This window comes from Trachemys scripta, chromosome 11 (assembly GCF_013100865.1).
Source record: "Trachemys scripta elegans isolate TJP31775 chromosome 11, CAS_Tse_1.0, whole genome shotgun sequence".
NCBI lineage: Eukaryota > Metazoa > Chordata > Testudines > Emydidae > Trachemys > Trachemys scripta.
In genome coordinates this window covers 1760638-1784939 of record NC_048308.1, presented here as the reverse complement: position 1 = coordinate 1784939, position 24302 = coordinate 1760638, and the positions used below count along the sequence as shown (strand labels likewise).

The window sequence follows — 24302 nt, the reverse complement described above, 5'->3', positions numbered from 1 at the left end:
GAAAGAGGCGAACAGCGGGGTCCCCCGAGGATCTGTACTGGGTCCTATGCTGCTCCACATACTCATAAATGATCTGGGAAAGGGGGCCAAGACTGAGGTGGCAAAGTTGGCAGATGATACAAAATTACTCAAGAGAGTTAAGTTCAAAGCAGATTGTGAAGAGTTACAAAGGGATCTCACGAAACTGGGTGACCGGGCAAGAAAATGGCAGATGAAATTCAGCGTTGATAAATGCGAAGTAATGCACATTGGAAAACATAATCCCAACTATCCATACAAAATGATGGGGTCTAAATTAGCTGGTACCACTCAAGAAAGAGATCTGGGAGTCACTGTGAATAGTTCTCTGAAAACATCCACTCAATGTGCAGTGGCCGTCAAAAAAGCGAAGAGAATGTTGGGAATCATTAAGAAAGGGATAGATAAGAAGACAGAAAGTATCACAATGCCACTATGTAAATCCATGGTACGCCCACACCTTGAATGCTGCATGCAGTTCTGGTTGCCCCATCTCAAAAAAGATACATTCAAATTGGAAAAGGTAGGATTTGGAAGGGCAACAAAAATGATTGGGGGGATGGAACAGCTTCCATATGAGTGGAGATTAAAAAGACTAGGACTGTCCATCTTAGAAAAGAAACAACTAAGGGGGGATATGATAGAGGTCTATAAAATCATGACTGGTGTGGAGAAAGTGACTAGGGAAGTGTTATTTACCCCTTCACATAACACAAGAACCAGGGGTCACCCGAGGAAATTAACAGGCAGCAGGTTTAAAGCAAATAAAAGGAAATATTTCTTCACACAACGCACAGACAACCTGTGGAACTCATTGCCAGGGGATGTTGTGAAGGCCAAAAACATAACTGGGTTCAAAAAAGAATGAGGGAAGTTCATGGAGGACAGGTCCATCAATGGCTATTAGACAAGATGGTCAGGGACACAACCCAATGCTCTGGGTGTCCCTAAGCCTCTGACTGTCAAACACTAGGACTGGACGACAGGGGATGGGTCACTCACTAATTGCCCTGTTTGGTTCACGCCCTCTGAAGCACCTGGCACTGGCTACTGTCAAAGACAGGATCCTGGCTAGATGGGCCATTGGTCTGATGCAGAATGGCCATTCTTATATGCTTAATGGACCCTCGTGACCATGAATGTATCGATCTCGGAACCTGGGCATCCATTTCACACCCTCCTGAGATTCCCGAGTCCCCATCTGACCCTGGAACATGGTGCCAGGACCGTCCCCACGCTGCGGGGAGGTGGATGGCTTGGCAACCCCAGGAATTCAGGATCCCAGCCCCTGCAGCTTCCTCTCCCACAGTCAGTTCCACACCCTTCCCGACACTCCTCCCCAGGCCCTCCAGCCGGCGACCCGCCAATGGGGAGCAGGGCGGTGTCTCTTACCAGGTAGTTATCTCCATGCTTGGACTTGAGCATCTGGGCCACCTCCTTGAGGTTGCTGCGGAAGTTCTGCTCCTCGGCCGAGCTGGGGTACGAGACGGCGATGATCCGCTCGGTGATGTACACCAGGTCCAGCTCGCAGCTGTCCTCCATGGTCTGGGCCACGCTCACGCTCCTGGGCCAACAAGAAGCAGCCAGTTCAGGGCCCAGTAGGACGCTACGGGCCTGCCGGGTGAAGGTCTAGAGATCTGGAACCCGAACAAGATGACGTTCCCGCAGCACCCTCCTTCACCCGACGACTGCAAAGGGCGTTGTAAGCGGTAGGTCATTAAGACCCCTGCACTAATGATCATCATCCCTGATCCACAGATGGGCTGGGCAAGGTACGGACATGGGGAGATCGAGTGGCTGGAGCAAGGACATGTCGGGACTCCCATGGCAGGTCTAGCCATGGAGTTTAGGTGTGGGGGCTACCCACCCCCTACTCTGGACACCAGCTACGTTGGCGCAGAGACGGGGCCCATTGCCGTGCCAGCCTCTGCACCCAGCCGCGTGCTCTCGGTGCAGCTGGTGGCTCTGGGTCCAAATGGCCACTGACCATAGCAGAAAGTGGCAGAGCTCCTGGAAACCGCATCCAGAGCTAACCCTCCCAACCACCCAGCCTGACACTGGTGGGTAGTTTGTGGTGAGCAGCCTACAAGGCCCCACAGGTGAAGAGATCCTTCCTGTGCTGACCCAGGCCCCACCTTGTCCAGTCCATCCCCATCTCCAAGCGCCATTCGTTACATTCTCCCATTGTTGCCTCTTGGCAACCAGATCCGTATCTCTGGGAGCTTATCTCGGTTACACAAAATAATCAATGAAGTCCAAGCGAAGCTTGGCTGGAACGCACTCAACTCTCTCTCCTGGCATCCGGCCACGGACCAAGCAAACAGGCTGTGGGGTCCTAGATAAGCCTGAGGGAGACAGCTGCCAAGGCAGCCTGCGCCCGCCTGGGGAAGCGATGCTCTGCCCTTCAAGGATGCAGAGGTCACCCCCCCAAGGGTGCACAGCATTTCTAAGCAGGGGGTGAGGGTTGGAGACCACAGGCGTCCCGTGGAGATAGAGGAGATGAAGAAGGGGGCACCTGAGGTATGGGTGAGCTCACAAGGACCTCAGAAACGGGCCCCACCCTGCCAGGCATTCAGCATCCCTCCTTCCCACTGCCTTCACTGGAAGCTGAAGGAGCTCCGTGCACTACAGGATAGGGGCTGAAGTACACAGCGGAGAGACGCTGAGACGGTGATCGGCCTGGAGCATTCGAAGGAAGGGGGTGAGGGCTGGGAAAAGGGGGAAATTCTGGTCTCCCTCCTGCAGCACAGTCCCACGGGAATCATTCGGAGGGGAGAGCGCCCCCTACTGGGATATCCCCCCAGGCAGCACAGCGCCCCCTAGCACCATGTGAGAGCTCTGGTCAATTGGAGGAGCAATCCGCGAATGAACCACTAGCACAAGGGGAAGAAATTCTTCACTTGTTTGAACAGCGGTACCCGAGGCTGGCGCCTGGTTATAACCTCAGACTTCGGGCTTCCATACTGCCACGGTCACAAACCACGGCACCAGCCATCGGCAGGAGGCCCCAAGAGGAGTCCGAGTTCCAGATTCTGTTTTTAAACTCAAGACTGAGCTGATCGAACAGTAACAAGCCCTGTCTACACTGATCTCACGCTGCCGGGGAGGGAATGAGGCCAGGCCCGGGCGGCTCTCCTCGCCGGGGGAGAAGTCTCTGCCCATGGCATGGTGCTGGGGGGGCAATCACAGGGGTTGTACCTGGAAGGTCTGCGTCGGGGCTGGGCACTTTTGGAGGATTTTGTAGATTCCTAAAGAAAAGAGAGAAAAGCAAAGTTACCATTGTGGGAGTTCATTGGGGAACGGTGTCTCCGACCACACAGATCTCAGAGCTAACACCTGCTCCCCCTCCCGTAGCAAACCACTAGCAGCCAACCTAGTCGGATCTTGAAAATTTCAGCGGTTTTGCCTTTTTGGCCAGTTTAGGGCAGGAAACCATTTCAGTCTCCACAATTTACCCAGGTCGGGAAAACCTGTCCTCTGTCAGCCCTTCCCTGTACTCTGTACACTTCACCTCTGCTCCTCCACCTTCCCTCCCATCCTATAATGTACCCCACCCCTCCCCAAACTCCTGATCCCTCTCCTACCCCTCCTCAGCTGTGCTGCAACCCCCTCCCACCCCCTAGCTACACAGCACCCACAGCCACCCTTGCTCCTTCTGCAAATCATAGAATCATAGAAGACTAGGGCTGGCAGAGATCTCAGGAGGTCATCTAGTCCAACCCCCTGCTCAAAGCAGAACCACCCCAACTAAATCATCCCAGCCAGGGCTTTGTCAAGCCAGTCCTTAAAAACCTCTATGGATAGAGATTCCACCACCTCCCCAGGTAACCCATTCCAGTGCTTCACCACCCTCCTCGTGAAATAGTGTTTCCTAATATCCAACCTAAACCTCCCCCACTGCAACTTGAGACCATTGCTCCTTGTTCTGTCATCTGCCACCACTGAGAACAGCCGAGCCCCATCCTCTTTGGAACCCCCCTGCAGGTAGTTGAAGGCTGCTATCAAATCCCCCCTCACTCTTCTCTTCTGCAGACTAAACAATCCCAGTTCCCTCAGCCTCTCCTCATAAGTCATGTGCCCCAGCCCCCTAATCATTTTCGTTGCCCTCCGCTGGGCTCTCTCCAATTTTTCCGCATCCTTCTTGTAGTGTGGGACCCAAAACTGGACGCAATACTGCAGATGTGGCCTCACCAGTGTCGAATAGAGGGGAATAATCACTTCCCTCGATCTGCTGGCAGTGCTCCTATTAATACAGCCCAATATGCTGTCAGCCTTCCTGGCAACCAATCTGCTCCAGTCAAGCTGCGTCCTGTCTTCTGGTCAGCGCTGAGGTGGGCCACGTAGGGAGCAGAGATCGCTGAGCCTTTCCAGCCATGGCACCTTGCTCTAGCACATCCTTTCCCCAGGTCATCGCTATGGGAAACCTACCCATGCTAGCGCCTCCTGCAGGCCAACAACCCGCCCCCGCAGCCATTAGCAGGTGCCTTGTATCGAAGATCCAGCCGGCTTCCAAAGGGTTAGGTCCATCTCTCAGTGCCCTATAGTTATTGTGTATAGGCCAGATGAGAGGAAGGGGCATTGAAAACCTCCCCTCTTTTTTTCCTGATATATTTCCAAGTGAAACTCATATGGATCAATTCATGTCATGAGTTTCTCTGGTCTCAGCCACGCCAGTTGCACAGAACTGTGTGTGCCTGTGCTCCAGGCCCCTGTCCTGGCACTCTGCAGTCCAGCCCAGCACCTCTGTACTGGACGGGGGGCTAGTCTCCACCAGCAGGACACATTTGCTACCTAACAAGCAAGGCTGCGTGAGCAGCCAGCGTTTGCCTTGGCTCGGCTCGGCAGAGGAAATGTTTGAGTTCTCAAGGCAGGAAGCATCTATTTACACACGATCCCCAGCCTCGAGAATCCCATCCGCAGCCTGTTTGTTGGGTGACTTCATGACCTCCGCTGAAAAACAGAGTGGGGTTTCCAAACACCCCTCCGCGCATTCACACCTCATTTGTTTTAGGATCTCCAGCCATCAGCGACAAGTCGTTTAAATGCTCATCTTACTCGAGTAGTCAAATCTGACCTCAGGGAGGGCCCCACACCGCTGCGCAAACCACAGACCAGTTCCCTGGCTGGATCCTTCGCGGAGCGATGCCGGGGGACACCAGCTGAGGCTCCGGCCCCAGAGAGCCAAGAGTCGCTACACCCCCTGCGGAAATGCAGCTGCGGCTGGGGTGGAGCGTGGCAGCGGTTTAAAAAAATGCCCGGCACACAACGGCTTAGGACATTAAATGACGAAGGATCCTGTACCAGGGTGAAACTGCAGGAGGAGTTTGGGCTCCTGCCGCCACATTAGTTCAGTACTGACGCCGAGAGAAGAGCGCCACCTACTGGGAGTCCCCAAGAGGACACGCAGTGGGAAGCCCTCGTTAGGTCTAGTCAAGGAGACATCCTTATACCGCACACTGGACAGGCCTGGCTTTAGGACCTACCTAGGACAATTTTTAGGGTGGGGGTTCCTGCTTGGCTGCACACACGCGCGCCCCGCTGGGACATTTTTAGGAGGCTCTGCCCCTTTAAAGGCACCCCTTAGCCACCCCACATCCCCAGGGCCACTGCAGTGGAAAATATCATCCTGAACGGGAGCAAAGAAGACCCGGCATGCTCGCTGCAAATCACCTTTGCAATGGTTTGACCAGCTGTCACTGAAGGAGGGCTCATTCCCCCCGCAGGGGCTGTACGCGGACGGGGGCGTGGGGGAGTTTCCAGAGGACAGTGTTTGGCCGAAGACGTCAAGGGCAGTTTTACCATGGGCGTCAGGGGCCGCGGGTAGGGCAAGCTGAACATCACGGCCGCGCTCTCCTTCCTCGGCCGCCGTCTGCGGGACAGTTACCTTTCAAGGTGAGCCGGATCGGTCAAGCCAACGCGTCTCCACGCAGCAGAACGCCCTCGGTGTTCTCCCTGCTCTCGATCCTTCTGTCCAAGCACCCCCCGTGAGTGACAGCCGAGAGCTCCACCTTTCTCCGCGAGAAATGCCTTTTTCACGCCGAGCGACAGCCGTGTCCTCACTCGCTAGTCCTGAGCCCGCAACCCCACGCCCCCAAGGAGTTTGCGTCCATTCTCATTAAAAGCCTGTGGCTCCCGACATCTCAGCCTCTGGGAGCTCGCTGCGGAGAAAAAGCCACTCGCCGGGCTTCCTCCCAGTCCAAACTCACTCCCTTCGGCTGTGCCTACACTGCAGCTGGCTGCGAGCCTCCCAGGTGGGGCAGACCGCTCCTGCTAGCAGGGCTGGAGCTGGCTTTGCGGCTTGGGCTGGAGCTCCGGCTCGCCCGACTCCCTGCGTCCGGGCTCGGGTGGCTAGACCAGAGGCGCTACCTGCACACCGCTAGCTCAAATCCCGCTAGCCCGGGGCGGCCGGCCGCTGGCCGCAATGCGGACGGGATCCAACCAGCACATGGCCGTCAGGCGGACATTGCTGGAAGGACTCTGGGGTTCTAACAGGTGACGGCTGCCTGAATCCTGCAGTGAATCCAGAAGGGGGCTGGGCACGGACCTGGATTTCGGCACGGCCTCCTGCAGAGCACGAGGGGAGAGGGCAGCCGCCGGGCTGTCCTACCTCCCAAACACCCGGCTCGCTCCCCCTCGCGGCACCGAGCCTCAGGTTCCGTCAGCATCGTGGCTTTGTCTTTGCAGTGTGGGCGTCCCCTTCGAAATACAATTATTCTACTTAACTGCCAGGGGGCAAAATTGTCTACGACACCTTCGAGGCTTCAGACGGCAACACCCGGCCCCGGGGTCCAGCCCAAAGACAGACAGACAGCGAGAGCAACAACACGCTTCCAGAAGCAGAGAGCCACTGGACTGCAGGGTGCCTGGAGCCACGACTGGCCTTTGCCCTCCTGCCCCAGGGTATCCTCGGGGCAGCAGGGGTCAGTATATCGGGCGCACATCATGCCCCCTGCACCAGGGAATCGCACTCACGCCGGGATCCTCACCTGCACCGCCCAGCGGCCTCCAGCACGGGGCGCGCACCATACCAGTGCCCCTCCAGCGTGTGCACTTCGCTCCCCTGGCCCATCTCCGCCCCCGCTGCTCCCAGCTGGCAGGAGGGCATCCTAGGAGCCCGAGCAGGAATCAACGAGCCAGGAGCGCCAGTCTACTGTGCTAACCGCCGGACAACAGCGCCCTAGCAGGGCTAGGACCGACATGCCCTCTGAGCTCGGGCCAGGCTGGGCGCGTTCGGAGGGAGGAATCACAGGGCCTCGAAGCAGGTCAACAGCAGGCTTTCACTGCTGCCCGCTCGGTACCCTTCCATGAAGGAAATGAGCCCGGACAGCCCCCGGGAAACCTCTTGTGCTGGCCCCCGCCAGGGCCTGTCAGAGCGTCTCCTGCTCCATCGCCCTCCTACTCCGTCTTTCCCCACTGGGGAGGCGACAAGCCCATTTCTAACTGCACCCTGGGGTGCGTAAACCCCAGCGCGGCGCCTCGCTGCCCTCCCACCTCCACCTCGGCGCCTTCACCCCTCGGCCCATGGATTTACCTTGGACCAGGTGAGGCTCCTGGTAATCCACCTCCAAGGCATGGCCACTCCTCTCCCCCGAGACCCCCGGGGCGGTTACTCCGAGCTGCAGCCCGCGGCAGAGCTGGGTCACGGCGTGCGGGTTACTGAACGGGCACGAGGCTGGCACAGGCTCCGCGCTTAGTCCTTCTGCCTTTAGATCTGGGCTCTGAGCTCCACCGTCCTTTCCCCTCTGCAGCGCGGCAGGCTCACCACAAGCGCGCGCCAGGTCCGGGAGCCGCCTCCGCCCCACTCCTCCGGCCCCCTCCCGCCCGGAGGAAGAATCAGGCCGCTATCAGCTGATAGCAATGAGAACAGGCCAGGCTAATGTTATTAAGGGCTTCTGATGCGCAGCAGCCAGTATCCGAGCTGTGGGGAGGGAGAAGCCACAAAAGATCCTTTCACATGCGACAGGCTGGGGCGATCCCTGCCTCGTGGGGCTGGCTCCACATCAGTGAGACCGGACCCCACCCACTGCCCATTCACCTAGCGCAGCGCTGAGCAAACAGCACGGGCAGGGCCAAACCCCCGGCTCCATCTAGCTCAGGATCCCGTCTCTGACCAGAGCAGCCCCGGGGGAAGGAGAACACGGCAGTAGAAGGCAGGGCAGGATCTGCCCCACAGTCGGTCCTGGTTTGCACCCCGTAGCATGAGGTTTAATAGCCTTTCCCCATCTGATAGCAGTGAAACGTCCAGGCCTCGTGTGTTACACAGAACTCCCAGCTGGGCCTCTCTATTTTCCAGACACTTTCTCCTCCAGCACCTTCCTGAGGGTGTAGATAACCAGAACCTGGTCCCGGGTCCAACGCGTAACGATCGGCAGTACTCCCAGCAAGCGAACCGGTGTCCAGGTTCCTGCAGGTTTCCTGGCAGAAGAGAGTTTTCAGGGGGCCGGGGAAAATCTGGGGTTGCAATTGTCTTCGTGCTGGTGTCACAAACCAGCCTCTGGCCCAAAGCTACTGCTCTGGTCTCCCATCATGCCTTGCCCCTGGGCGTCGCTTTGTGCCGACAGACAGAACTCCTCATCGTGCCATGCGCTGCCAGGTGACCTGCCTCGCCAGCGCCTGGCTCTCCACGAAGACCGCGAAATGCCAGCTCCTCCTCCGGAGGCTGCCGCAGATGCACTGGGTGGGGACCCCGGGGGGAAGAGGAGTCACACCTGTTTCACTTCACTTCTAAGTGAAGAGGAAGCAAGTGAAGCTGCAGATGAGCTGCCAAAGCAGGGGCGGAGCTTTTGGGGGGCTGCAGCCAACCGCCACCCGTCTGACATCAATCTGCACCGGCTCCTTTCACTCCCTGCAGAATAGACTTCGTGTAAATTGAACGAACACCGTGGCTCAGGCAGACCTCTGGCCAAGTCACACTCCAGAGATGGGGCCTGGCTGGGTTGCCCTGCAGAGGGGCTCTGCCTAGCTGCAGAGCCGGAAGGGGAGGCATTAAGGTGCATCGACAGTGTGGGGCAGGGGAAGCCTGCACTGAACCTGCCGGCTAAAGTCAGGGGGAAATGATGTAACGACAGCCCCTAGCTCTAACACCGTGCTTTTCAACAGTCGCTCTCAAATCACCTTTGCAAAGGAGGGCTCATCATCCCCATCTGACACAGAGGGAAACTGAGGCACGGAGCGGGGAAGCGACTTGCCCAAGGTCACGCAGCAGGCCAATGGCAGAGCGAGGTCTCATGAGTCCCAGTGCAGTGCTCTAGCCACTCGGCCAAACTGCCTCCCTAAGGTAATGAACCTGAGACCACAAGCCGGCAGCCGGGATCAAACCTGGGACCTTCAGCACCAAAAACACAAGCCCCTACTGCCTGAGCTAAAGGAAAGCTCTCCTAGCCGTAAGGAGCCAGCTCTTGTAGTGCGGGAGCCAGCCACCCGGGGGCGACACAGGCACACATGCTGATTGCATTGAAATGACCTTTTCTTGTATTGATTCACTGAGAAATGATCCGGCTGGCCACGATTCATGGGATTAAACGTTGCCGCCAGCTGCGATTCACAGACGGCTCCCCCTGCTCCCCTTCCGCAGACGGGATCGCAAGTGACCCCTGAAGGGAGAGGGGAGCCAGGTCTGGCAATTAACGAAACCCCAGGCTGTTTGCATTACGCTAGCCACACCCCAGAGCATTTACCCTAGCAGGGGTGGCAAGCGAGCACAGGGAAGCGCTGGGTGCTGGCAGGGAAGAGAGGATACATTATTCTCTTGAAACCGATGACGAACCCAAGTTCTTATATCCCCATAAACACACTGATCAGCAACGGCTCCAGCAAAGCAGCCACATGAATGCCCTGAGGCAGGGACCTGGGAACTCGGGGTTCAGTTCCCAGCTCTGCCACCAACTTTCTGTTTGTCCTTGGCCATGTCACTTTGCCTCAACTGCCCATCTGTGAAATGGGGCCAATAAACCTTCTGTGGCCTAATTAGCCTGGAAGATCTTTGGGGCAGAGGCTTTTACTCTGTGTCTGGGCAGTGCCTGGCACCATGGGGCCTCCAGGTGCTACTGTAACCCCCCCGCTTGGCAGCTTCTGCTGCCACTAACGATGCCCCCTATGGAATGGTGTCGCAGGTCAGATGCAAATTTCAATTGCACAGCCCCAGGCATTGCTGCTGCCTCGTGGCCATAAACAGCCCTTAATCCTACTGTCAGACGCCCGCAAGGATGTTTACAGCTGCTCACGTAATGGAAAAAAACCCGGTGCCAACAAAGGGCTGTTTTGCTGCTGCAGACAGAAGCCTTGTTCAGTTTAATTCCACATGATTTAGCTCTAGTTAATTTGTTTGGGCTGGATCGTTAGGCCCACAGCAGCGGAGCCAGGTTCCAACGCACCCTCGTCTGGGGAGATGGGGGTATAGGCTCACGGTGCTGGGAGAACCACAGAAGATTGGATGGGTCTATTTAGGGAGAACTTCAGTAGCAGCTTATGCAAGGTGATCATCTCCCAGGAGATTCCTAGTGCTGGCCAGACTCCATAAAACCTCCAGCATGGGTCTTCAGCCAGTCCTCTGCCCCTCCCACCTGGCCCCCAGGATGCAGTGGGAATTAAAATGATCAGCCCTTTCTCGGCTCTGCAGAAATGCTCCCAGACGCGGTCCAGATCCGTGAGAAAGCTGAAATCAGCTCTCTGGTTTCCAAAGCCAGTTGGCCCAGCCACGGTGCTTGCGGCACGGCCGTTCAGCTCAATTCACAGCAGGTGCACAACCCGCGGCTTATTCGAGGGGACAGTTTCTGATTTCAGCTCAGGAAGAAGACCTCAAATCTAGCATGTCATGCACCAGTTGCAGGTCGTGAATTGTCGCCCTCTAGTGGCACTTCTCAGTATAGTACTTCTCAGGACAGGAAATTGCTCGATGGACTATACTCCCCATGCTCCTTACCAGGAAGCGGGCCGAATCTCCAGGCCTCCGTCTTCCCTTGCTAACAAAATAAATCCCACATGGGAGCAACACACCACAACGGGTGTCGTTAAACCGATGCAGGGAGAAGAACAGGAGTCCCTTCAGCCATCAGAGACTCGGTCGCCTCGGACTCCGGATCCCGCCCTTCAGCCCAATCCCTAGCATCGATACGAATGCGCGAAGGCATGTCACTTACTGTGGCGTCTACATGCTTGGCGGTGCTCTCCCCGTTGGACGGCTGTGGAAAGAGAGAGAGAGAGAGAGGAGAGGGTTAAGGTTCCACCCACGGCAAAAGTGCCTCTGACTCTTTTTCCACACTTCCCAGGACAGGCTAAACTGTCCCATTTCCTTCCCCGCTCTGGGCTCGAAGGAAAGCATCACAGGCCAGCAATCCCTGGAATCCTGACCATGGCTCTGAACGGGTGGGATGGGATTTCACAGAGCAGCGCCTACACTCCGAGCTACAGGCGAAAATTCCAGCTCCAGGAGACATACAAGCACCAGCTCTGATCGTGCTAGCATGCTAAAAATAGCGGAGGAGCTGCAGTGGGAGGGGCTAGGCATCTGAGTCCAGGCCCGTGTCTCGCACGAGACCATCCTCGGGGCAGCTTGCCCTGGACACCACCATGGCTATCCTCTGTTTAAAGCACGCTAGCTAGCGCGGGTATGTCTCCTGCAGCGGGAAGTCACACCCCCAGCTTGAAGGGTCGCCGGGCCTGAGACTTAAGGCTCATGGTCCCCACTCCACAAAGAACACCAACGCCAACTTCATGCCTTCGCAAAGCACGAGTCGGGCCCCGGCGTCGTGAGATTGCCTTCAAAATCATGGGATCGCTACAAACGGTGGGTGCTTTTTTCCCTGCGGTCTGGTGGCTGAACTTTCAGCTCACGCTCAGGTCACGTTTACAAGCTTGTCTCAACCACCAGGTCCAAAAAACTGACTTTAAATAAAAAAAAGGAGCGCAGAGATTCTCTCTGATGCCAGCGTCCGGGGTCTTAAACACACCGAATATTGGGAGGCTGTGCTAACAGTCACAAAAGCTGGCCATGCTGAGTTCAGCGCCTGCTTCGCGTTCAACGAGCGATGGGACATCAGCATGTTCTTAACGTTAAACGTCTGCTTCCATCACGGGCGCTGGCTTTTATTTTTCCCCGATGGGTGCTCCACCCCTGCTCTGCCCCGAGGCCCCACCCCCACTCTGCCCCTTCCCCCGAGGCCCCGCCCTCGCTCTGCCTCTTCCTGTCCCGCCCCCTCCCCAAGGCTCCGCCCTTGCGCCACCTCTTCCTGCCCCTGCTCCGCCCCTCCCCCAAGGCCCACCAATCACCTGCCGCTCGCTCCTTTCCCCCCTCCCCAAGCGCCTCCCAGCAGTCACCCAACAGCTGAGCACCCCTTATTTTTTTCTCCATGGGTGCTTGAGCCGCAGAGCACCCACCGAGTCAGCACCCATGCTTTGCTGCATAGTGATTGATCAGGTCTAGCCGGGGAAACAACGAGTTAACATTATTTACAGCCGGGAGCTTGTATTCACTGCCAGAAAGGTCATTTGGTGTCTAAAACCTCCTGGAATTGACCAAACCCAGTGTTAACTGAGACAATGTGCATATATGTAAATTCGGGTGGGGAAAAGCCATATATGGTCCGTAAAGCTCTCATTGTAAAACGCTGGGATCTTTCACAGTGACCACTTCTCCTTTTACTGCGGAGAGATTTTACCAGGTCTGACAGCTGCCAGTGTGAAGAGATAAAGGAGTGAAAATTGACAGGTAGATAAGAGGATAATTAACAAACCGAGCCTGGTCTGTATATGTCCTGGCCAGGGTCTGAATGGGAAAGAGGACCCCGGATATGCTGGGACAGGGACCGGATATTTTATAGAGTGGCCCTATATCAATTTATAATAAATGGAGATGTCCTATCTCCTAGAACTGGAAGGGACCCTGAAAGGTCATTGAGTTCAGCCCCCTGCCTTCACTAGCAGGACCAAGTACTGATTTTTGCCCCAGATCCCTAAGTGGCCCTCTCAAGGATTGAGCTCATAACCCTGGGTTTACCAAGCCAATGCTCAAACCCCCGAGCTATCCCTCGCCCCTGGGAGGGATAAATACTCAATAAATACTAACAAATGAGAAGTCACTTTTCTGCCGCGATGCCCGAGCTGGGGTATCACAATAGGCTGCACTCCCAGCTGCCCGCCGGCCCTGAGAAGAGCCGACGTAAATAAGGACAGCCAGTGGGGGAGAACTCCCCATGTCCTTCACGCTCCTCGGAACCCACCCATGCCCCCTGCTGCCAACTGGCTCCCTGCTGCTGGGATGGTGCCAAACTGGTGTGGTCGTGTGATGAATGAAGGGTGTGAGCATAGCTTGACATGACTGAAACATGGCTGAAGGGCTGCAGAGGATCCTAGGAGCAGGGCCCCTTTACGCAGAAGCAGATTTGGCGAAGAACGGGCAACGCCTGCGTGTGCGATCGATATTGAGCCTATGGGTCGGCAAATAGGGGCCCGTGCAAAAGTAAATATCACATGTATAAAGTTCCAGCCAGGAGCACAGGCCGACCTGGTTATAGTGACCTTACAGCAGGAACGTCATGCAGAGAGATAGAGTGAACGATTGATGAGTGAGTCAACGTAGGGTGATCTTCCTATGGTACCACCACCCCCAGCCCCATCTAAACCACTAATTAGGTAAAATTAGTAGCCACACGCCCACTGGGCATGCTTTTAAGGCATGTGAGTCCTCTGAGGAAAAAGAGTATAAAAATCATGCAAAGTAAATTACTGTGGTTGGGATTCCTTAATTGATGCTTGAAGAAGCAACACTGCTAGACAGAGTAGCCAAACCTCTGCTCCGTGGGCTCGCATGGGACTGTGACCAGAGGGGTCTCAAGGCAACCAAGGCCTTCCCTCGTGGGAATCCGAGACAGACCAGAGGGCTGAGAAGAACAGACCAGGAGGGAAGAAATTGGTAACCACCTCCTCTGTTTGCCAAGCAGGAACTGCGTGAGGCTAGCGCAGGGCCTGTTTGTGAAAGAGAGGCTCGTTAAGAGGAATGTATCGCTCTTAACGTAGAGCTCTTAATGTCTAACGTAGGAGTTATGTGCTTAATATACCCCTTTACCGCTTGTGTAATTCCTTCTCACTAAACGGCTGTGTATTGCAGATAATTACTGTGGACCTTTTTCACTGGTATGCCAGTAATCGGCTGCACCGGGAGCCAGGAAACGTCCATTTCAGGGGTAGTAGCGCCTCCTGTTGTCAACACCTGCCACCAGCCCCGGCCTGCCACGGTTTAGCTCGGGACACACAGACAAGCGCCGCCACAGGGTGCGTATTGGTCCCTGCGGCTTGGAGCATCGTTAGGTCGCTCGGAGCCTCCCAGACTCGCAGTCCTTCTCATTCTACCCCATGAACGGCCTGAGGAATGGACGGTTATTTACCAGCATGGAGCTGGCCAAGGGCTGTGCGGCAGAGCCACCCTCAACTGAGGGGCTGGCGGGAGGATCTGAGACCCGGCTGGGACTGGTCCTAAATCAGTTCATGCTGAGGACCGGGCATGGCCACCGCCCGCGGATCGGAATGTTCCACACAAGACACTACGGGCTGGTGGTTCCAACCCTGCTTGGATCTTCTGCCTAATGAGTCAAGGCTCGAAAGCAGCAGGGAACGAGGCCGGTCGGCATGGATCTGGGAAGGCAACGCCTCCAGGGAGCTTCAGCAATGTTCCCCCTTCCAGCCGGCTCCAGGAGAGCAGGCAGCAAAACGATTCCCCGTCCACCCCCATCGCTCCCCGAGAGGTGGCTCGCAAGGCTCAGAGGGAGGCCACCCAGCAGAAGCAGCCTCCAGAACCCGGCATCCAACGCGGCTCCAAGAATCAAGACAGCGGCACTGAGCACCGGTGCGAACCGATAGCCACGTAGCAGCCTGACAAGTCTCTGAGATCAGGACGCAGGCGAGACGCGGAGGCAGCCGGGCTGTGGAAGGATGGATGGAATCCTCACCCAACCAGGAACAAGCCCCTGGAGATGTAACACCACCCTGTCTCCTGCAAACTTGGCAATGGAGGAGGGGCTGCAGGGTCCTGCCTCTTGGTTGCCGAATTCCAGCTAGGACGGCAAGTGGTAGGGGAAGGCATTAGTGAGGTCGCTCTGCTCTTGGGTTAAGCGGGATCTCTCATTCTGGCGGTTTCCAGGGTCCATTCCCAGGAGGCAGGAGGGACAAATGCAACAACCCCTTAAGGAACCGTTTGAGAACAGGGTACACAAAAAGAGAGACTTCCGGCAGCAAAGCAGCCACGGCCTCCTGGCGCACCTCCGCCAGGGAGAAGCCAAGCCTCCTTCGGAGAGCAGGAATCCTGGGACGAGAGGAACTGGGCAAACCTGAGCTGCCGCATTCCTGCTAGGAGACGGAGCAGCAAAACCGTTCCCCTTCCGCACAGAATATCCCCCAACAGGTGGCTCACGAGACCTGCCTCATCTAGTCCGAGCAGCCACGCTCCTGCCTGAGGACAGTCTCCAGACACCAGCTGCTGGGGAAAGGCTGGGGGAGGCGGGGGGAGTGCTGTACCCAGCCCCCCGCGCTGGCCAATGGGGCTCTGTCCGTTTCCACCAGCATCTTCGCCAGGCCAGTGCGGGGCTTCTCAAGACCAGCCCTCTGAGGGCTCTCCCCTGCTGCTAGTTCTTGTAGAGTTTGACATGTGCCCATCCCCCTGGCATCTAGGCTCTTGGCAGCAATAACGTGGAGGTCTCAGGGCGGGAGAGGGAAGCGATGGCGACTTAACCAAGGATCGATGAGCTTGTCTGAGTGAAGCTGCGATTCTTCTGGCAGATCCCCCAGAGCTGTGATCCCCGGCCCTGAGCTTTCAGCTGTTACTGCTGGTTGCAAATCTCCCGCCGACCACGGGCCTAATTCTGAGCAGGGCTCAGCACCCCGGCTCCCATGGAAATCCCATGGAAATGGGAGCCTGGGAAGCTTGAGGCAGCGCAATGGGAACTCAGCACCTCTCCGGATCAGCTCCGTTCGGCCCGAGGCCTTCGTGGCTGTCTCTAGCTCCGGCTTCTCTCAGCTAAGCCGACGCGGGTGAGCTGAACAGGGCAGGCCGGGGCCAATCGGAGAGGGCGGCACCTCCGCGGACAGCGAGCGTGACTGGTGGCCCCGGCATATCTGGGCAGAGGTGCACGCCGGGGAGGCCCAGGTGGAGACCCTGGTCTATTTCAGCGCTGCCAGTGTCGGGAGATGCCTTTGGAGCCATCTCGTTCATCTGCCTGGGACGTGGCAGGTATTTACAAGGCGGGCAGTGTCACAAATCCCCCCTACCCGCCTTCCCCACCCAGCCCCCTGCTCCAGCCCCGGTTCTAGCCACCAAACACAGGACTCCCCATCTCGTTTCTGGCATGCACTGGGCCTGCGAGCCAGCCTGGGACGTAATCTCCAGACTGGGCTGGGCTACTCACACCCCCATCAGCTTCCTCTTGACACCGCAGTAACGGTCCCAAACGGACAAGACTGTGTGTTTTTCTCCAGATAAGTATCCTGGAGCGGGCTGGCGAGCTTCCTCTGGGACTGGCGCGCTCCTCGCGGCGTTCACGGCATGGATGTGCCGTGGGGAGATTAAACCCCAGCCTGTGATAACAGCAGCTGGATCAATGCCAGACAGACCACGGTGCGCTGGTGGGGGAAGCGCAGCAGATAATAGCTTGGAAAGATTTGGCGTGAAATGAGCACGGTGCCTCTTAGCTCATTTCCAATCGGGCCGGGGTCCTTGCAAACGCCCCCGGTGCCATCGATTCCAGCTGGTCTGGTCACTGCAGCCTCAGCAGAGAGATCAAGGGTTAATTAAGCTGTGCGGGCAGAGCTGAGAGGATGGATGGTCCAATGGTGAGCTCAGCGCTTGGGAGACCACAGTTCAAATCCCTGCTCCGCCACAAACTCTCTCTGGGACCCTGGATAAGTCACTTCAGTCCAGAGCCACAAAGGTCTTAGGCTCCTGACTGCCACTGAATTCACTCCTCCAGCCCCTCAGCCTGACACCTTTGTGGATCCGGGCCTTAGTCACCCCGTGACTCAGTTTCCCATCTATACAATGGGGAGAATAGCCCTGCCCTGCTTCACAAGGGCCGCAGGGGGCGGTGTGAGCAGACCTTCGAGAGATCACCCCAGACAGAACGCAGGCACGTCGGAGCTGGCCTGAGAAGATGCAGGGGTGCGTGCTGCCCCGGGTGTGCCTGCGCCGTGCACGCACAGGAGATGTCAAGCCAAGATTTTCAAAAGAGACGAGCGATTCCGAGTGCCCCCCATGTGGCAGGAGGCGGGTGCTAATCCCTTTCCAAGTGTCAGGCCAAAAATCACTCAGCGCTTGTTACTACTGGCCTGCAGGACTGTCACCCCGACGCCTCCTGGCTGACAGCAAGACACCAGCACTGGCCCGCACAGAAACCCCGACTCTGGGACAAAGGGGCCAGAAGAGAGAGGGCAAAACGAACCCAGCCTAGGACCCTGCCAAAACGCTGCACACGCTTCTCCGTGTGGGGACTGGAGGAGAGAACAAGCAACATGGGACAGATGTTATCACGTTGCTTAACGCATGACTGGAAGGTGTTTCAGTGCTACAGTGCACACGCAAAACCAACTGATACCTCACGTGCTACCAGGCACCCTCGCACCAGTTCCTAGGCACCCTCGCACCAGTTCTTGGGCACCCACTCCCAGTTACCTGCTCACCCGTTCCTTATGCCCACACCTGGGCCCTCTCGCATCCACGCCAAGGCCCCCTCGCCCCCGCCTCCGGGCACCCTCTTAACCCGCCCCCCCGGGCACCCTCTTACCCACTGCTGCTCCGATGGACGCTCTCACCCACGCATACTCACCCGCTCCCATGAACGTTCTCACCCACTCCCACGCTCACTCACTCACGCATCTCACACTTAGCCACTCCCATGCATGCTGCCCCATGCACACTCCCCCTCCCCATGCACGCTAAGCCAGACTCTCTTCCTCTCCCTCCTTTGCACTGTCAGATTCAAGTCAGAAATCAGCCTGTCTGTTGCCCCAGGGGCCTAAGCCAAGCCTTCGGAGCAGACCCCAGCCCCCTCGTTCCCGCACCGAGCCACTCCACAGCGGCCTTTCCGCACTCCCCTCTGGCTGGGTCTTTGCAATAGGCTCTCTCTGCAGCCCACTTCCTCCCCGAGTGAAAGACAAGCCCTGGCTTTTCACATGGATGGTGTTTCCAATTAATTCCGGATTTATTTATTTGGCCTGTTTCCTCATGGTAACTTCCTCCCGTTGCCTGTGACCAGAGGACAGAGGCCTGGATCTGAGATTCAGGGGAAAGATACTCCAGGCCCCCCTGGGGGGCTGGCTTCCAGCTGGTGCGTCTTGGGCTTAAATCTCAACCAAGAGCAAGCGGACGCACTGGGAGGCCACCCTTAGCCGGGCCCCCTGCCAACAGTAGGGGGCAGCGCATCAGTCAGGGGATGGGGTGGGCACCTGGCCTCTCGGGGATCAATGATACCCCTTGGGGAGGAGATCAGGGACATGGTGAAACATCCCCTCACTCGGGTCCTAGATGGAGGTCTGTGAAGGAGATTCAATCCTGTCCTGCCTAGGTTGTGCCCATCACCGGGGTATCTGGGGCGAGGCGGAAGCTCCTCCCAGCTGCTACGGCAGGGAGGGCCCCCTCCTCGCACCTGTGGCTTGGACCCCCTGGACGTCTGCTACGCAGAGGGAGGAGCTGAACCTGGGCCGGCAGGGGAAGGACCAAGCCCACCCCTCCCATCTGTCAGTGCTCCCGCTCGCCCCAGTTCGCGTCCCGGGATGGAGTCGCTCACGGGCGAGGTGGCGTGACTGCCGCGCCGGGGAAAGCCCTGGAGAATTGAGTCTGGGTGTCCCCCGGGAGGTCCCAGCACAGGCAGCGCCAGTTCTCACCTCCCTCGGGCTCCTCCTAAAGCCCAGACCCGGTTGGCGACACCGCCCCAGTGACTAGGGCTGGGGGAAGGGGCTTCACGGGTTTATGGCGAGTGCCTGGCGGCCTAGGGGGTCTGTTCCGAGCACAGTGGGTAACCCCGCCCCACCTGGCACAGCCAGCAAAGGGCAACCACGTACTATGATAACAGTACGCAAAGGCCAACTCGCAGGAGCAACCCTACAATAACAAACATGTTCAAAGTCCCATCTCTGCAACAACCAATCACTGTTGGCAGATCTGCATGCATAAGCCACCCTACAATAACAAAGCCAGCGAGCAGTGCCTGGTGCCCACAAGGAACCCTACAATAATAACCCTAGCCCAGCCCTCCACTGACAAAGCACAGCCCACCCCGCGCAAGTAACCCTACAACAGCAAAGCAGCGGCACATTTCAATAGACGCATGGCGCGGCTTTCGGAGCGGAGCCCAGAGGGGATCTTGTTGACAGGAGAAGCCAGCGCCTCGTCCCGTAGGATGCACACGGCTCACAGCTCAGATGGAACAACTTGGGACAGCTGTTTTAGCAATTCCCTGGTCCTCTTCTATCCGCAGAGACCTGCTGGGAATTGTTCCTGTTTGTCGTTCTGGCGAAGAGCTCCCTGTGGCCTGTCAGCTTAATTGTTCCTGACTTACATTAAGATTTCCAGGGAAAACAAGAGGTGAAAATAATCATCTCCCTCAATCTAAACAGCATGAGAGAAAAGCAAACGAGCCCGCGGCACATCTGCTACAGTGGTCTCCCCGGGGGGGGGAGCGGGGGGTGTGTGTGTGGGGTGGGGAGGGATGAAAACGCCCCAGGCTCTGAAGGAAACCAGAGCCCAGGCTCTGCACAGGGCCCTGCTCAGTTCTGGACCTTTGACTGCGTGTCCCCCTCCGGCCGGCCTGGCAGTGGCACGTGGTGGTGGTTACCCGTCCAGAGGAGGGCAGGTGGGGAACGGCCCGGCCCCTACGCCTGCCTCTAATTGACTCCAGCTGCCCTCCTGAGGATCCCAGCGCTGCCCTTGAAGGGCGGAGTGGACCCAGCCACAGGCTGCACCGGACAGTTTTGCAAGGATTTCATTGGCGTGGTCAAGGGGTCCTCCCAACTCTGCTGATTTTTTCAAGCTATTCGATGTCCTTAAAGCCCCAGCTCCCGGAGTCCCGGGATTGGAGGAGACTCTCAGCTTGCATTTCCAAACAAACAAGTTCCTGCCCAACCTCCCCCCTCCCAACGCAGGGTGGCAGAGAAAAACTTGAAAACAGGACACGGGGGCCCCCTGAAAGGCTCAGAAACAGAAGGCGGAGATCCCCCCCAGGTCTACATTTTTTAAAAATCTCGAGATTTTTAAGCCACTCCTGTGATTTGGCAGGGAACCACGGGGGGGGCTGCTCCAGGGCTTCTGGCGGTTTGGGACTGGCGCCGCCAGCTCTCTGGGCACTTTGCCGGCTGCTGGCAAGGCAGGACCGGACCTGCCCAGAAACTCAGTGGCAACGGCCCATGGTCGCGTTCTGCTGTTTGCCAGAAGGTGCCCAACATTGGCTTCACACAGACAACAGCAGCTTCCCACCTCCACGCCAGCTGTGCCCCCGCCTCACACTATGGTCTGGAGCAGAGGTCCCCAAACTGTGGGGTGCACCACCCTGGGGGGCATGGAGGACCATTTGGGGGGGGCACGGCTGGGGTACGGGCCAGCCCCCATGGGGGGCAGGGAGGAAGCGCCACCCAGCTCTGCTCCTGGCCCTGGCCCCAGCTGCCAACCCTACACCCGGGTCCCCACTTCAGGTTCCATGCCAGGGGCCCCGGCTGACGGCTCCACCCCAAGCTGTAGCCCCAGCCTTGGCCCCCTTACCCCTGTCCACTCCACTCCGCCCCCGGAGCTACAGCCCCGCTCACAGCCCTGCACCCTCGCTACCAGCCCCGCCCCCAGCTGTGGCCCCCTTACCCCTGTCGACGTCCCCCCACCCCCGGAGCTACAGCCCCGCTCTCGCCCCCGGTGGGGGGGGTGGACAGGGGTAAGGGGGGGCACGACCCTGAAAAGTTTGGGGACCACTGGTCTGGAGAGAGGGGTATAAATCACTGAGCAGTGCTGCTGTCGGGCGGAGCTACCGTTAGGTAACATCCTAGCTATAGCCCAGGCGAGGCGCTGTCCTCTGCTGAATGGAGTCAGACCCACCCTCAGCCCCCTGGTGCCCTCCGGCAGCTGGAGGCCTGCTGAAGAAATTGGGCGCAGACTAACTCCGTCAGTGCCGGATCAGGCCCCCCTTCCCCAGCTCAGCACCCCACACCCACGCCGGGCAGGACCCAGCTCCCAGGAAAGCCCGGCGGGTTCTCTAGGCAGGGAAAAGCCCGCCCTGGGGACAGCGGGTGGAGCCGCTGGCTCCTTGCATTAACCGCAGAGATGTCAAAATAACCCTTCGGTGGCACGGTGCCCAATCAACCCCCTTATCTCCAAGCTGCCAGGCTCCGACGCACCACGTGTCCGACTTGCGGCTGGGCGGGCAGGGCGCAAGCTCGGAGGGGTGGCCCGCAGGTTCGAAGAGCCCGGAGGAGGCAAAAAGCCAAGGCCCTGCTCCCGCCCAGCTCTTTGTGTGAGTTAAAGTCCCTTTGACCGCGGCCCGTGCGCGAGTGCCCTGCTGGATCGGGGCCACAACGGCTCAGTGCTCAGAGCCCCTCCCTAGGGATTCGGCTGTCAATCGGGCACAGGGCAGACGCAGCGCCGGTCCCACATCGCTTCTCGAATGCCCTGCTCCATGACTGCCCACCAACCCGCCCTAGGAATTCACTGCTCTTGCCGCCTGGGGCAGAGCCAAAGGGCTTTCCAGGCTGTCCTGCAGACAGCGGGCGAGGCAAAGGGTCACCATCCTAGTCGGCATTTCCCCCCGGGTCAGATCAGGAGCGGGGCTGGCGGGGGCACAGTTCATCAACTGGCATCATCCGGCTTTATTTCACCTAGTCAATTCCCTGCCGCTGCGTTGGTGGGTCCCCGCTGTTCTCCGCCCGCGGCACATACGAGTTTTGGCTGCTGAGGACGGCAGAGCGTCACGCACAAAGAAGGGAACTGCAAACTGGGTGAGCCCACATCAGGAAGAGATTCTCCAATGGCAGACCCCCGCGCCCCGGCCCACCAATGTCAAAGGAGACCACCGGGGTGCGGCGAGGACAAGAATTACTCGGCGGTGGTGGACTCCGAGTGTGCCCCTGGGGCGATGGGAACGGAATGTCATTGGGATGGGTTAAGGCTCATGTGTTATAAATGGATCGTGGCCCAAGCCCCTCCCCAGACTTCATGGGGGCTGCGGATCTAGCCCTGACCCGTATCTCTATCCCAGGCTGAACTGATCCCCGGACCAAGAGCCCACGGGTTTGGGCTGGGCCAGATCCTAACCTGGGTCTGGATCCGAGCATGGCACCTCGGCCCTGTTTCTATCCTGGACCAGACCAAACATCCTGACTATCCGTCCCCTAGAATTCGGCAAGGAGAACTGGGTCCCGACCTGAATGCAGGTTTCCCAGGCTGATTTCCTGCAGGGCTTTCCGAGTGCACAGGGCCAGAAAACGAGCGCACCGAGATAGACACCTGTTCCCGGCAATTCCCGACCCACCTGTGACGGCCAATGCTCGGGGGAGGTGGCAGAGGAGAGGCCAGGCCCTGAGAACAGGAACGCCTGCTGCATCTGCCTCCCATCCCCCGCCTCCCCTTTGCTATCGCCCCCCCATGGCACATGGATTAGGCCCACAGAGCGGGCTGAACCAGAACAGAGCCACCTCTGAGCTCTGAATAACGCTCCCATGCCGACCCAACAGCAAGTGGCACGGGGAGTGGAACCGCCGATCTGTGGCAAGCAACAATTCCTCAAGAGTCGCTGCGCTGAGATGAGGCCTCCGAAAGTGAATACAGGCCATCAGCGGAGGATCCTGAGGCCAAAATGCATCATACACCAGCCATTTGCAACTGTGACGCCACCCCTACATATAAACGGCTAGTGTGTGTGTGCACCACTGCCCTCTACGGGAGGGAATTGGAACTGCTCCTCTGCGTGCCATAGGCCCTATACTGCTAATGGCGATTCTCCTGCAGCTCAAGGGGCCTCTTTCTGAGCAGGGGGATCCACGTTCTCTCGCCGGGGTCTGAGCACAGCGACAGCCCAGATTCGTCACGTCAGGAGGGAATTCACCCGCCGCTGACAGGGGGGCGGTGGTAGTAACCAGTGCTGCAGTTTAGAGAAGTGAAACCGCAGGGGCTTTCCTTGTTGCGGCAGGCAGTATGTAACTACCCCAGGAGGCCCAGCACCAAGACCTGCTCCACCGGCACCACAAGAAACTTCCCGATCGGCATTAGCCCCGAGCTGGGAGTGACTCCTCCTCGCGAACCTGGCTCCCTTAGCTATACATCACCTGCTAAATCCTGTAGTTCAGTATTGACCGGGAGGCAACAGTGCCCCCCGACACAGAGACAACCCTCTCATGCCAACCGCCCTATCTACGAACCCCCACGCCCCTTACCATACTATCAGAGCACCTCGCCGCCTTCAATCCACTGACCCTCACAACCCCCCTGGGAGGCAGGGCCATTAGTCCCATTTTACAGAGGGGAAACTGAGGCACAGAGCGACTAAGTGACTTGGCCAAGGCCACCCAGGGAGCCTGTGCAGAGCAGGGACTCGAGCCCAGGTCTCGCGGGTCCCAGGCTAACACCCTGGACCATCATTCCTCTCCCTTTTCCATCCACGCCCTTCGAGACTCCAGGTCACCCACTGGGGATCAGTTCCCTCTGGGCCAGCTGAGCACTGCCAGCTAGTTGGTCACTGACACCCTAATGGACGCTACAGATGGTTCCGTATAATTCTGCTCCTTCCCTCACAGCATCCCACTGCCCCTGCCACAGGAAAGGACCATGTTGGACAGAGAGGGAAACTGAGGCACGGAGAGGGTAACTGAGGCACCGTTGGCTCCAAGGCAGAGCCAAGAATGTGGGCTCCCCTGGTTCCCAACCCTGTGCTCTGCTCCCTCCCCCGGTGCCAATGCTGTTTCACGGTGTTCTTTTTTGCAGCGGCAAGAGCCACCGTGAAGCCACGGCCAGAGTGCCCAGGGGAAGAGGGGTCGGCTCACTTACCAGCTCAGAGTTGACGGGAGGCGCACACGGGGTAGCCGCCTGCGAAGCAAACACAGAAAGACCCAGCGTTAGAACGTCACAAGTCCCTAGGCACAGCAAAGCAGAGACCGGGCTCTCGGTCATCTTACATATGGCGCGACCTGGGCTGGGGGACCGCTGCTAGGAGCCTGCCCATGGAGACCCCCGTCACGTCCGAGCGATGCGGCTGTGGTCAGCTCGGGCGAATGGCTGCACTCCTGCACGCGGACCAGAGAAGGGCTGAACCGCGCAGGGACGTTGCAGAGGG

The 24302-nt window shown here is 58.0% G+C and overlaps 1 protein-coding gene across 9 annotated transcripts in view; it reads right to left on the bottom strand.

Moving 5' to 3' along the window:
• TNS1 (tensin 1) overlaps positions 1 to 24302 on the bottom strand; it is a 250960-nt gene that overhangs the window by 111291 nt on the left and 115367 nt on the right. For 8 of the 9 annotated variants that reach the window (XM_034785186.1, XM_034785187.1, XM_034785188.1 and 5 more), the window contains 4 exons: positions 24017 to 24055; positions 11157 to 11198; positions 3217 to 3266; positions 1411 to 1582 (listed from right to left, as the gene is read on the bottom strand). In XM_034785186.1, the coding sequence (XP_034641077.1) occupies positions 1411 to 1582; positions 3217 to 3266; positions 11157 to 11198; positions 24017 to 24055 (303 nt within the window). Of the gene's footprint in view, positions 1 to 1410; positions 1583 to 3216; positions 3267 to 7549; positions 7607 to 11156; positions 11199 to 24016; positions 24056 to 24302 lie in introns of those variants that run through there. The other variant, XM_034785195.1, reaches the window with a different exon arrangement.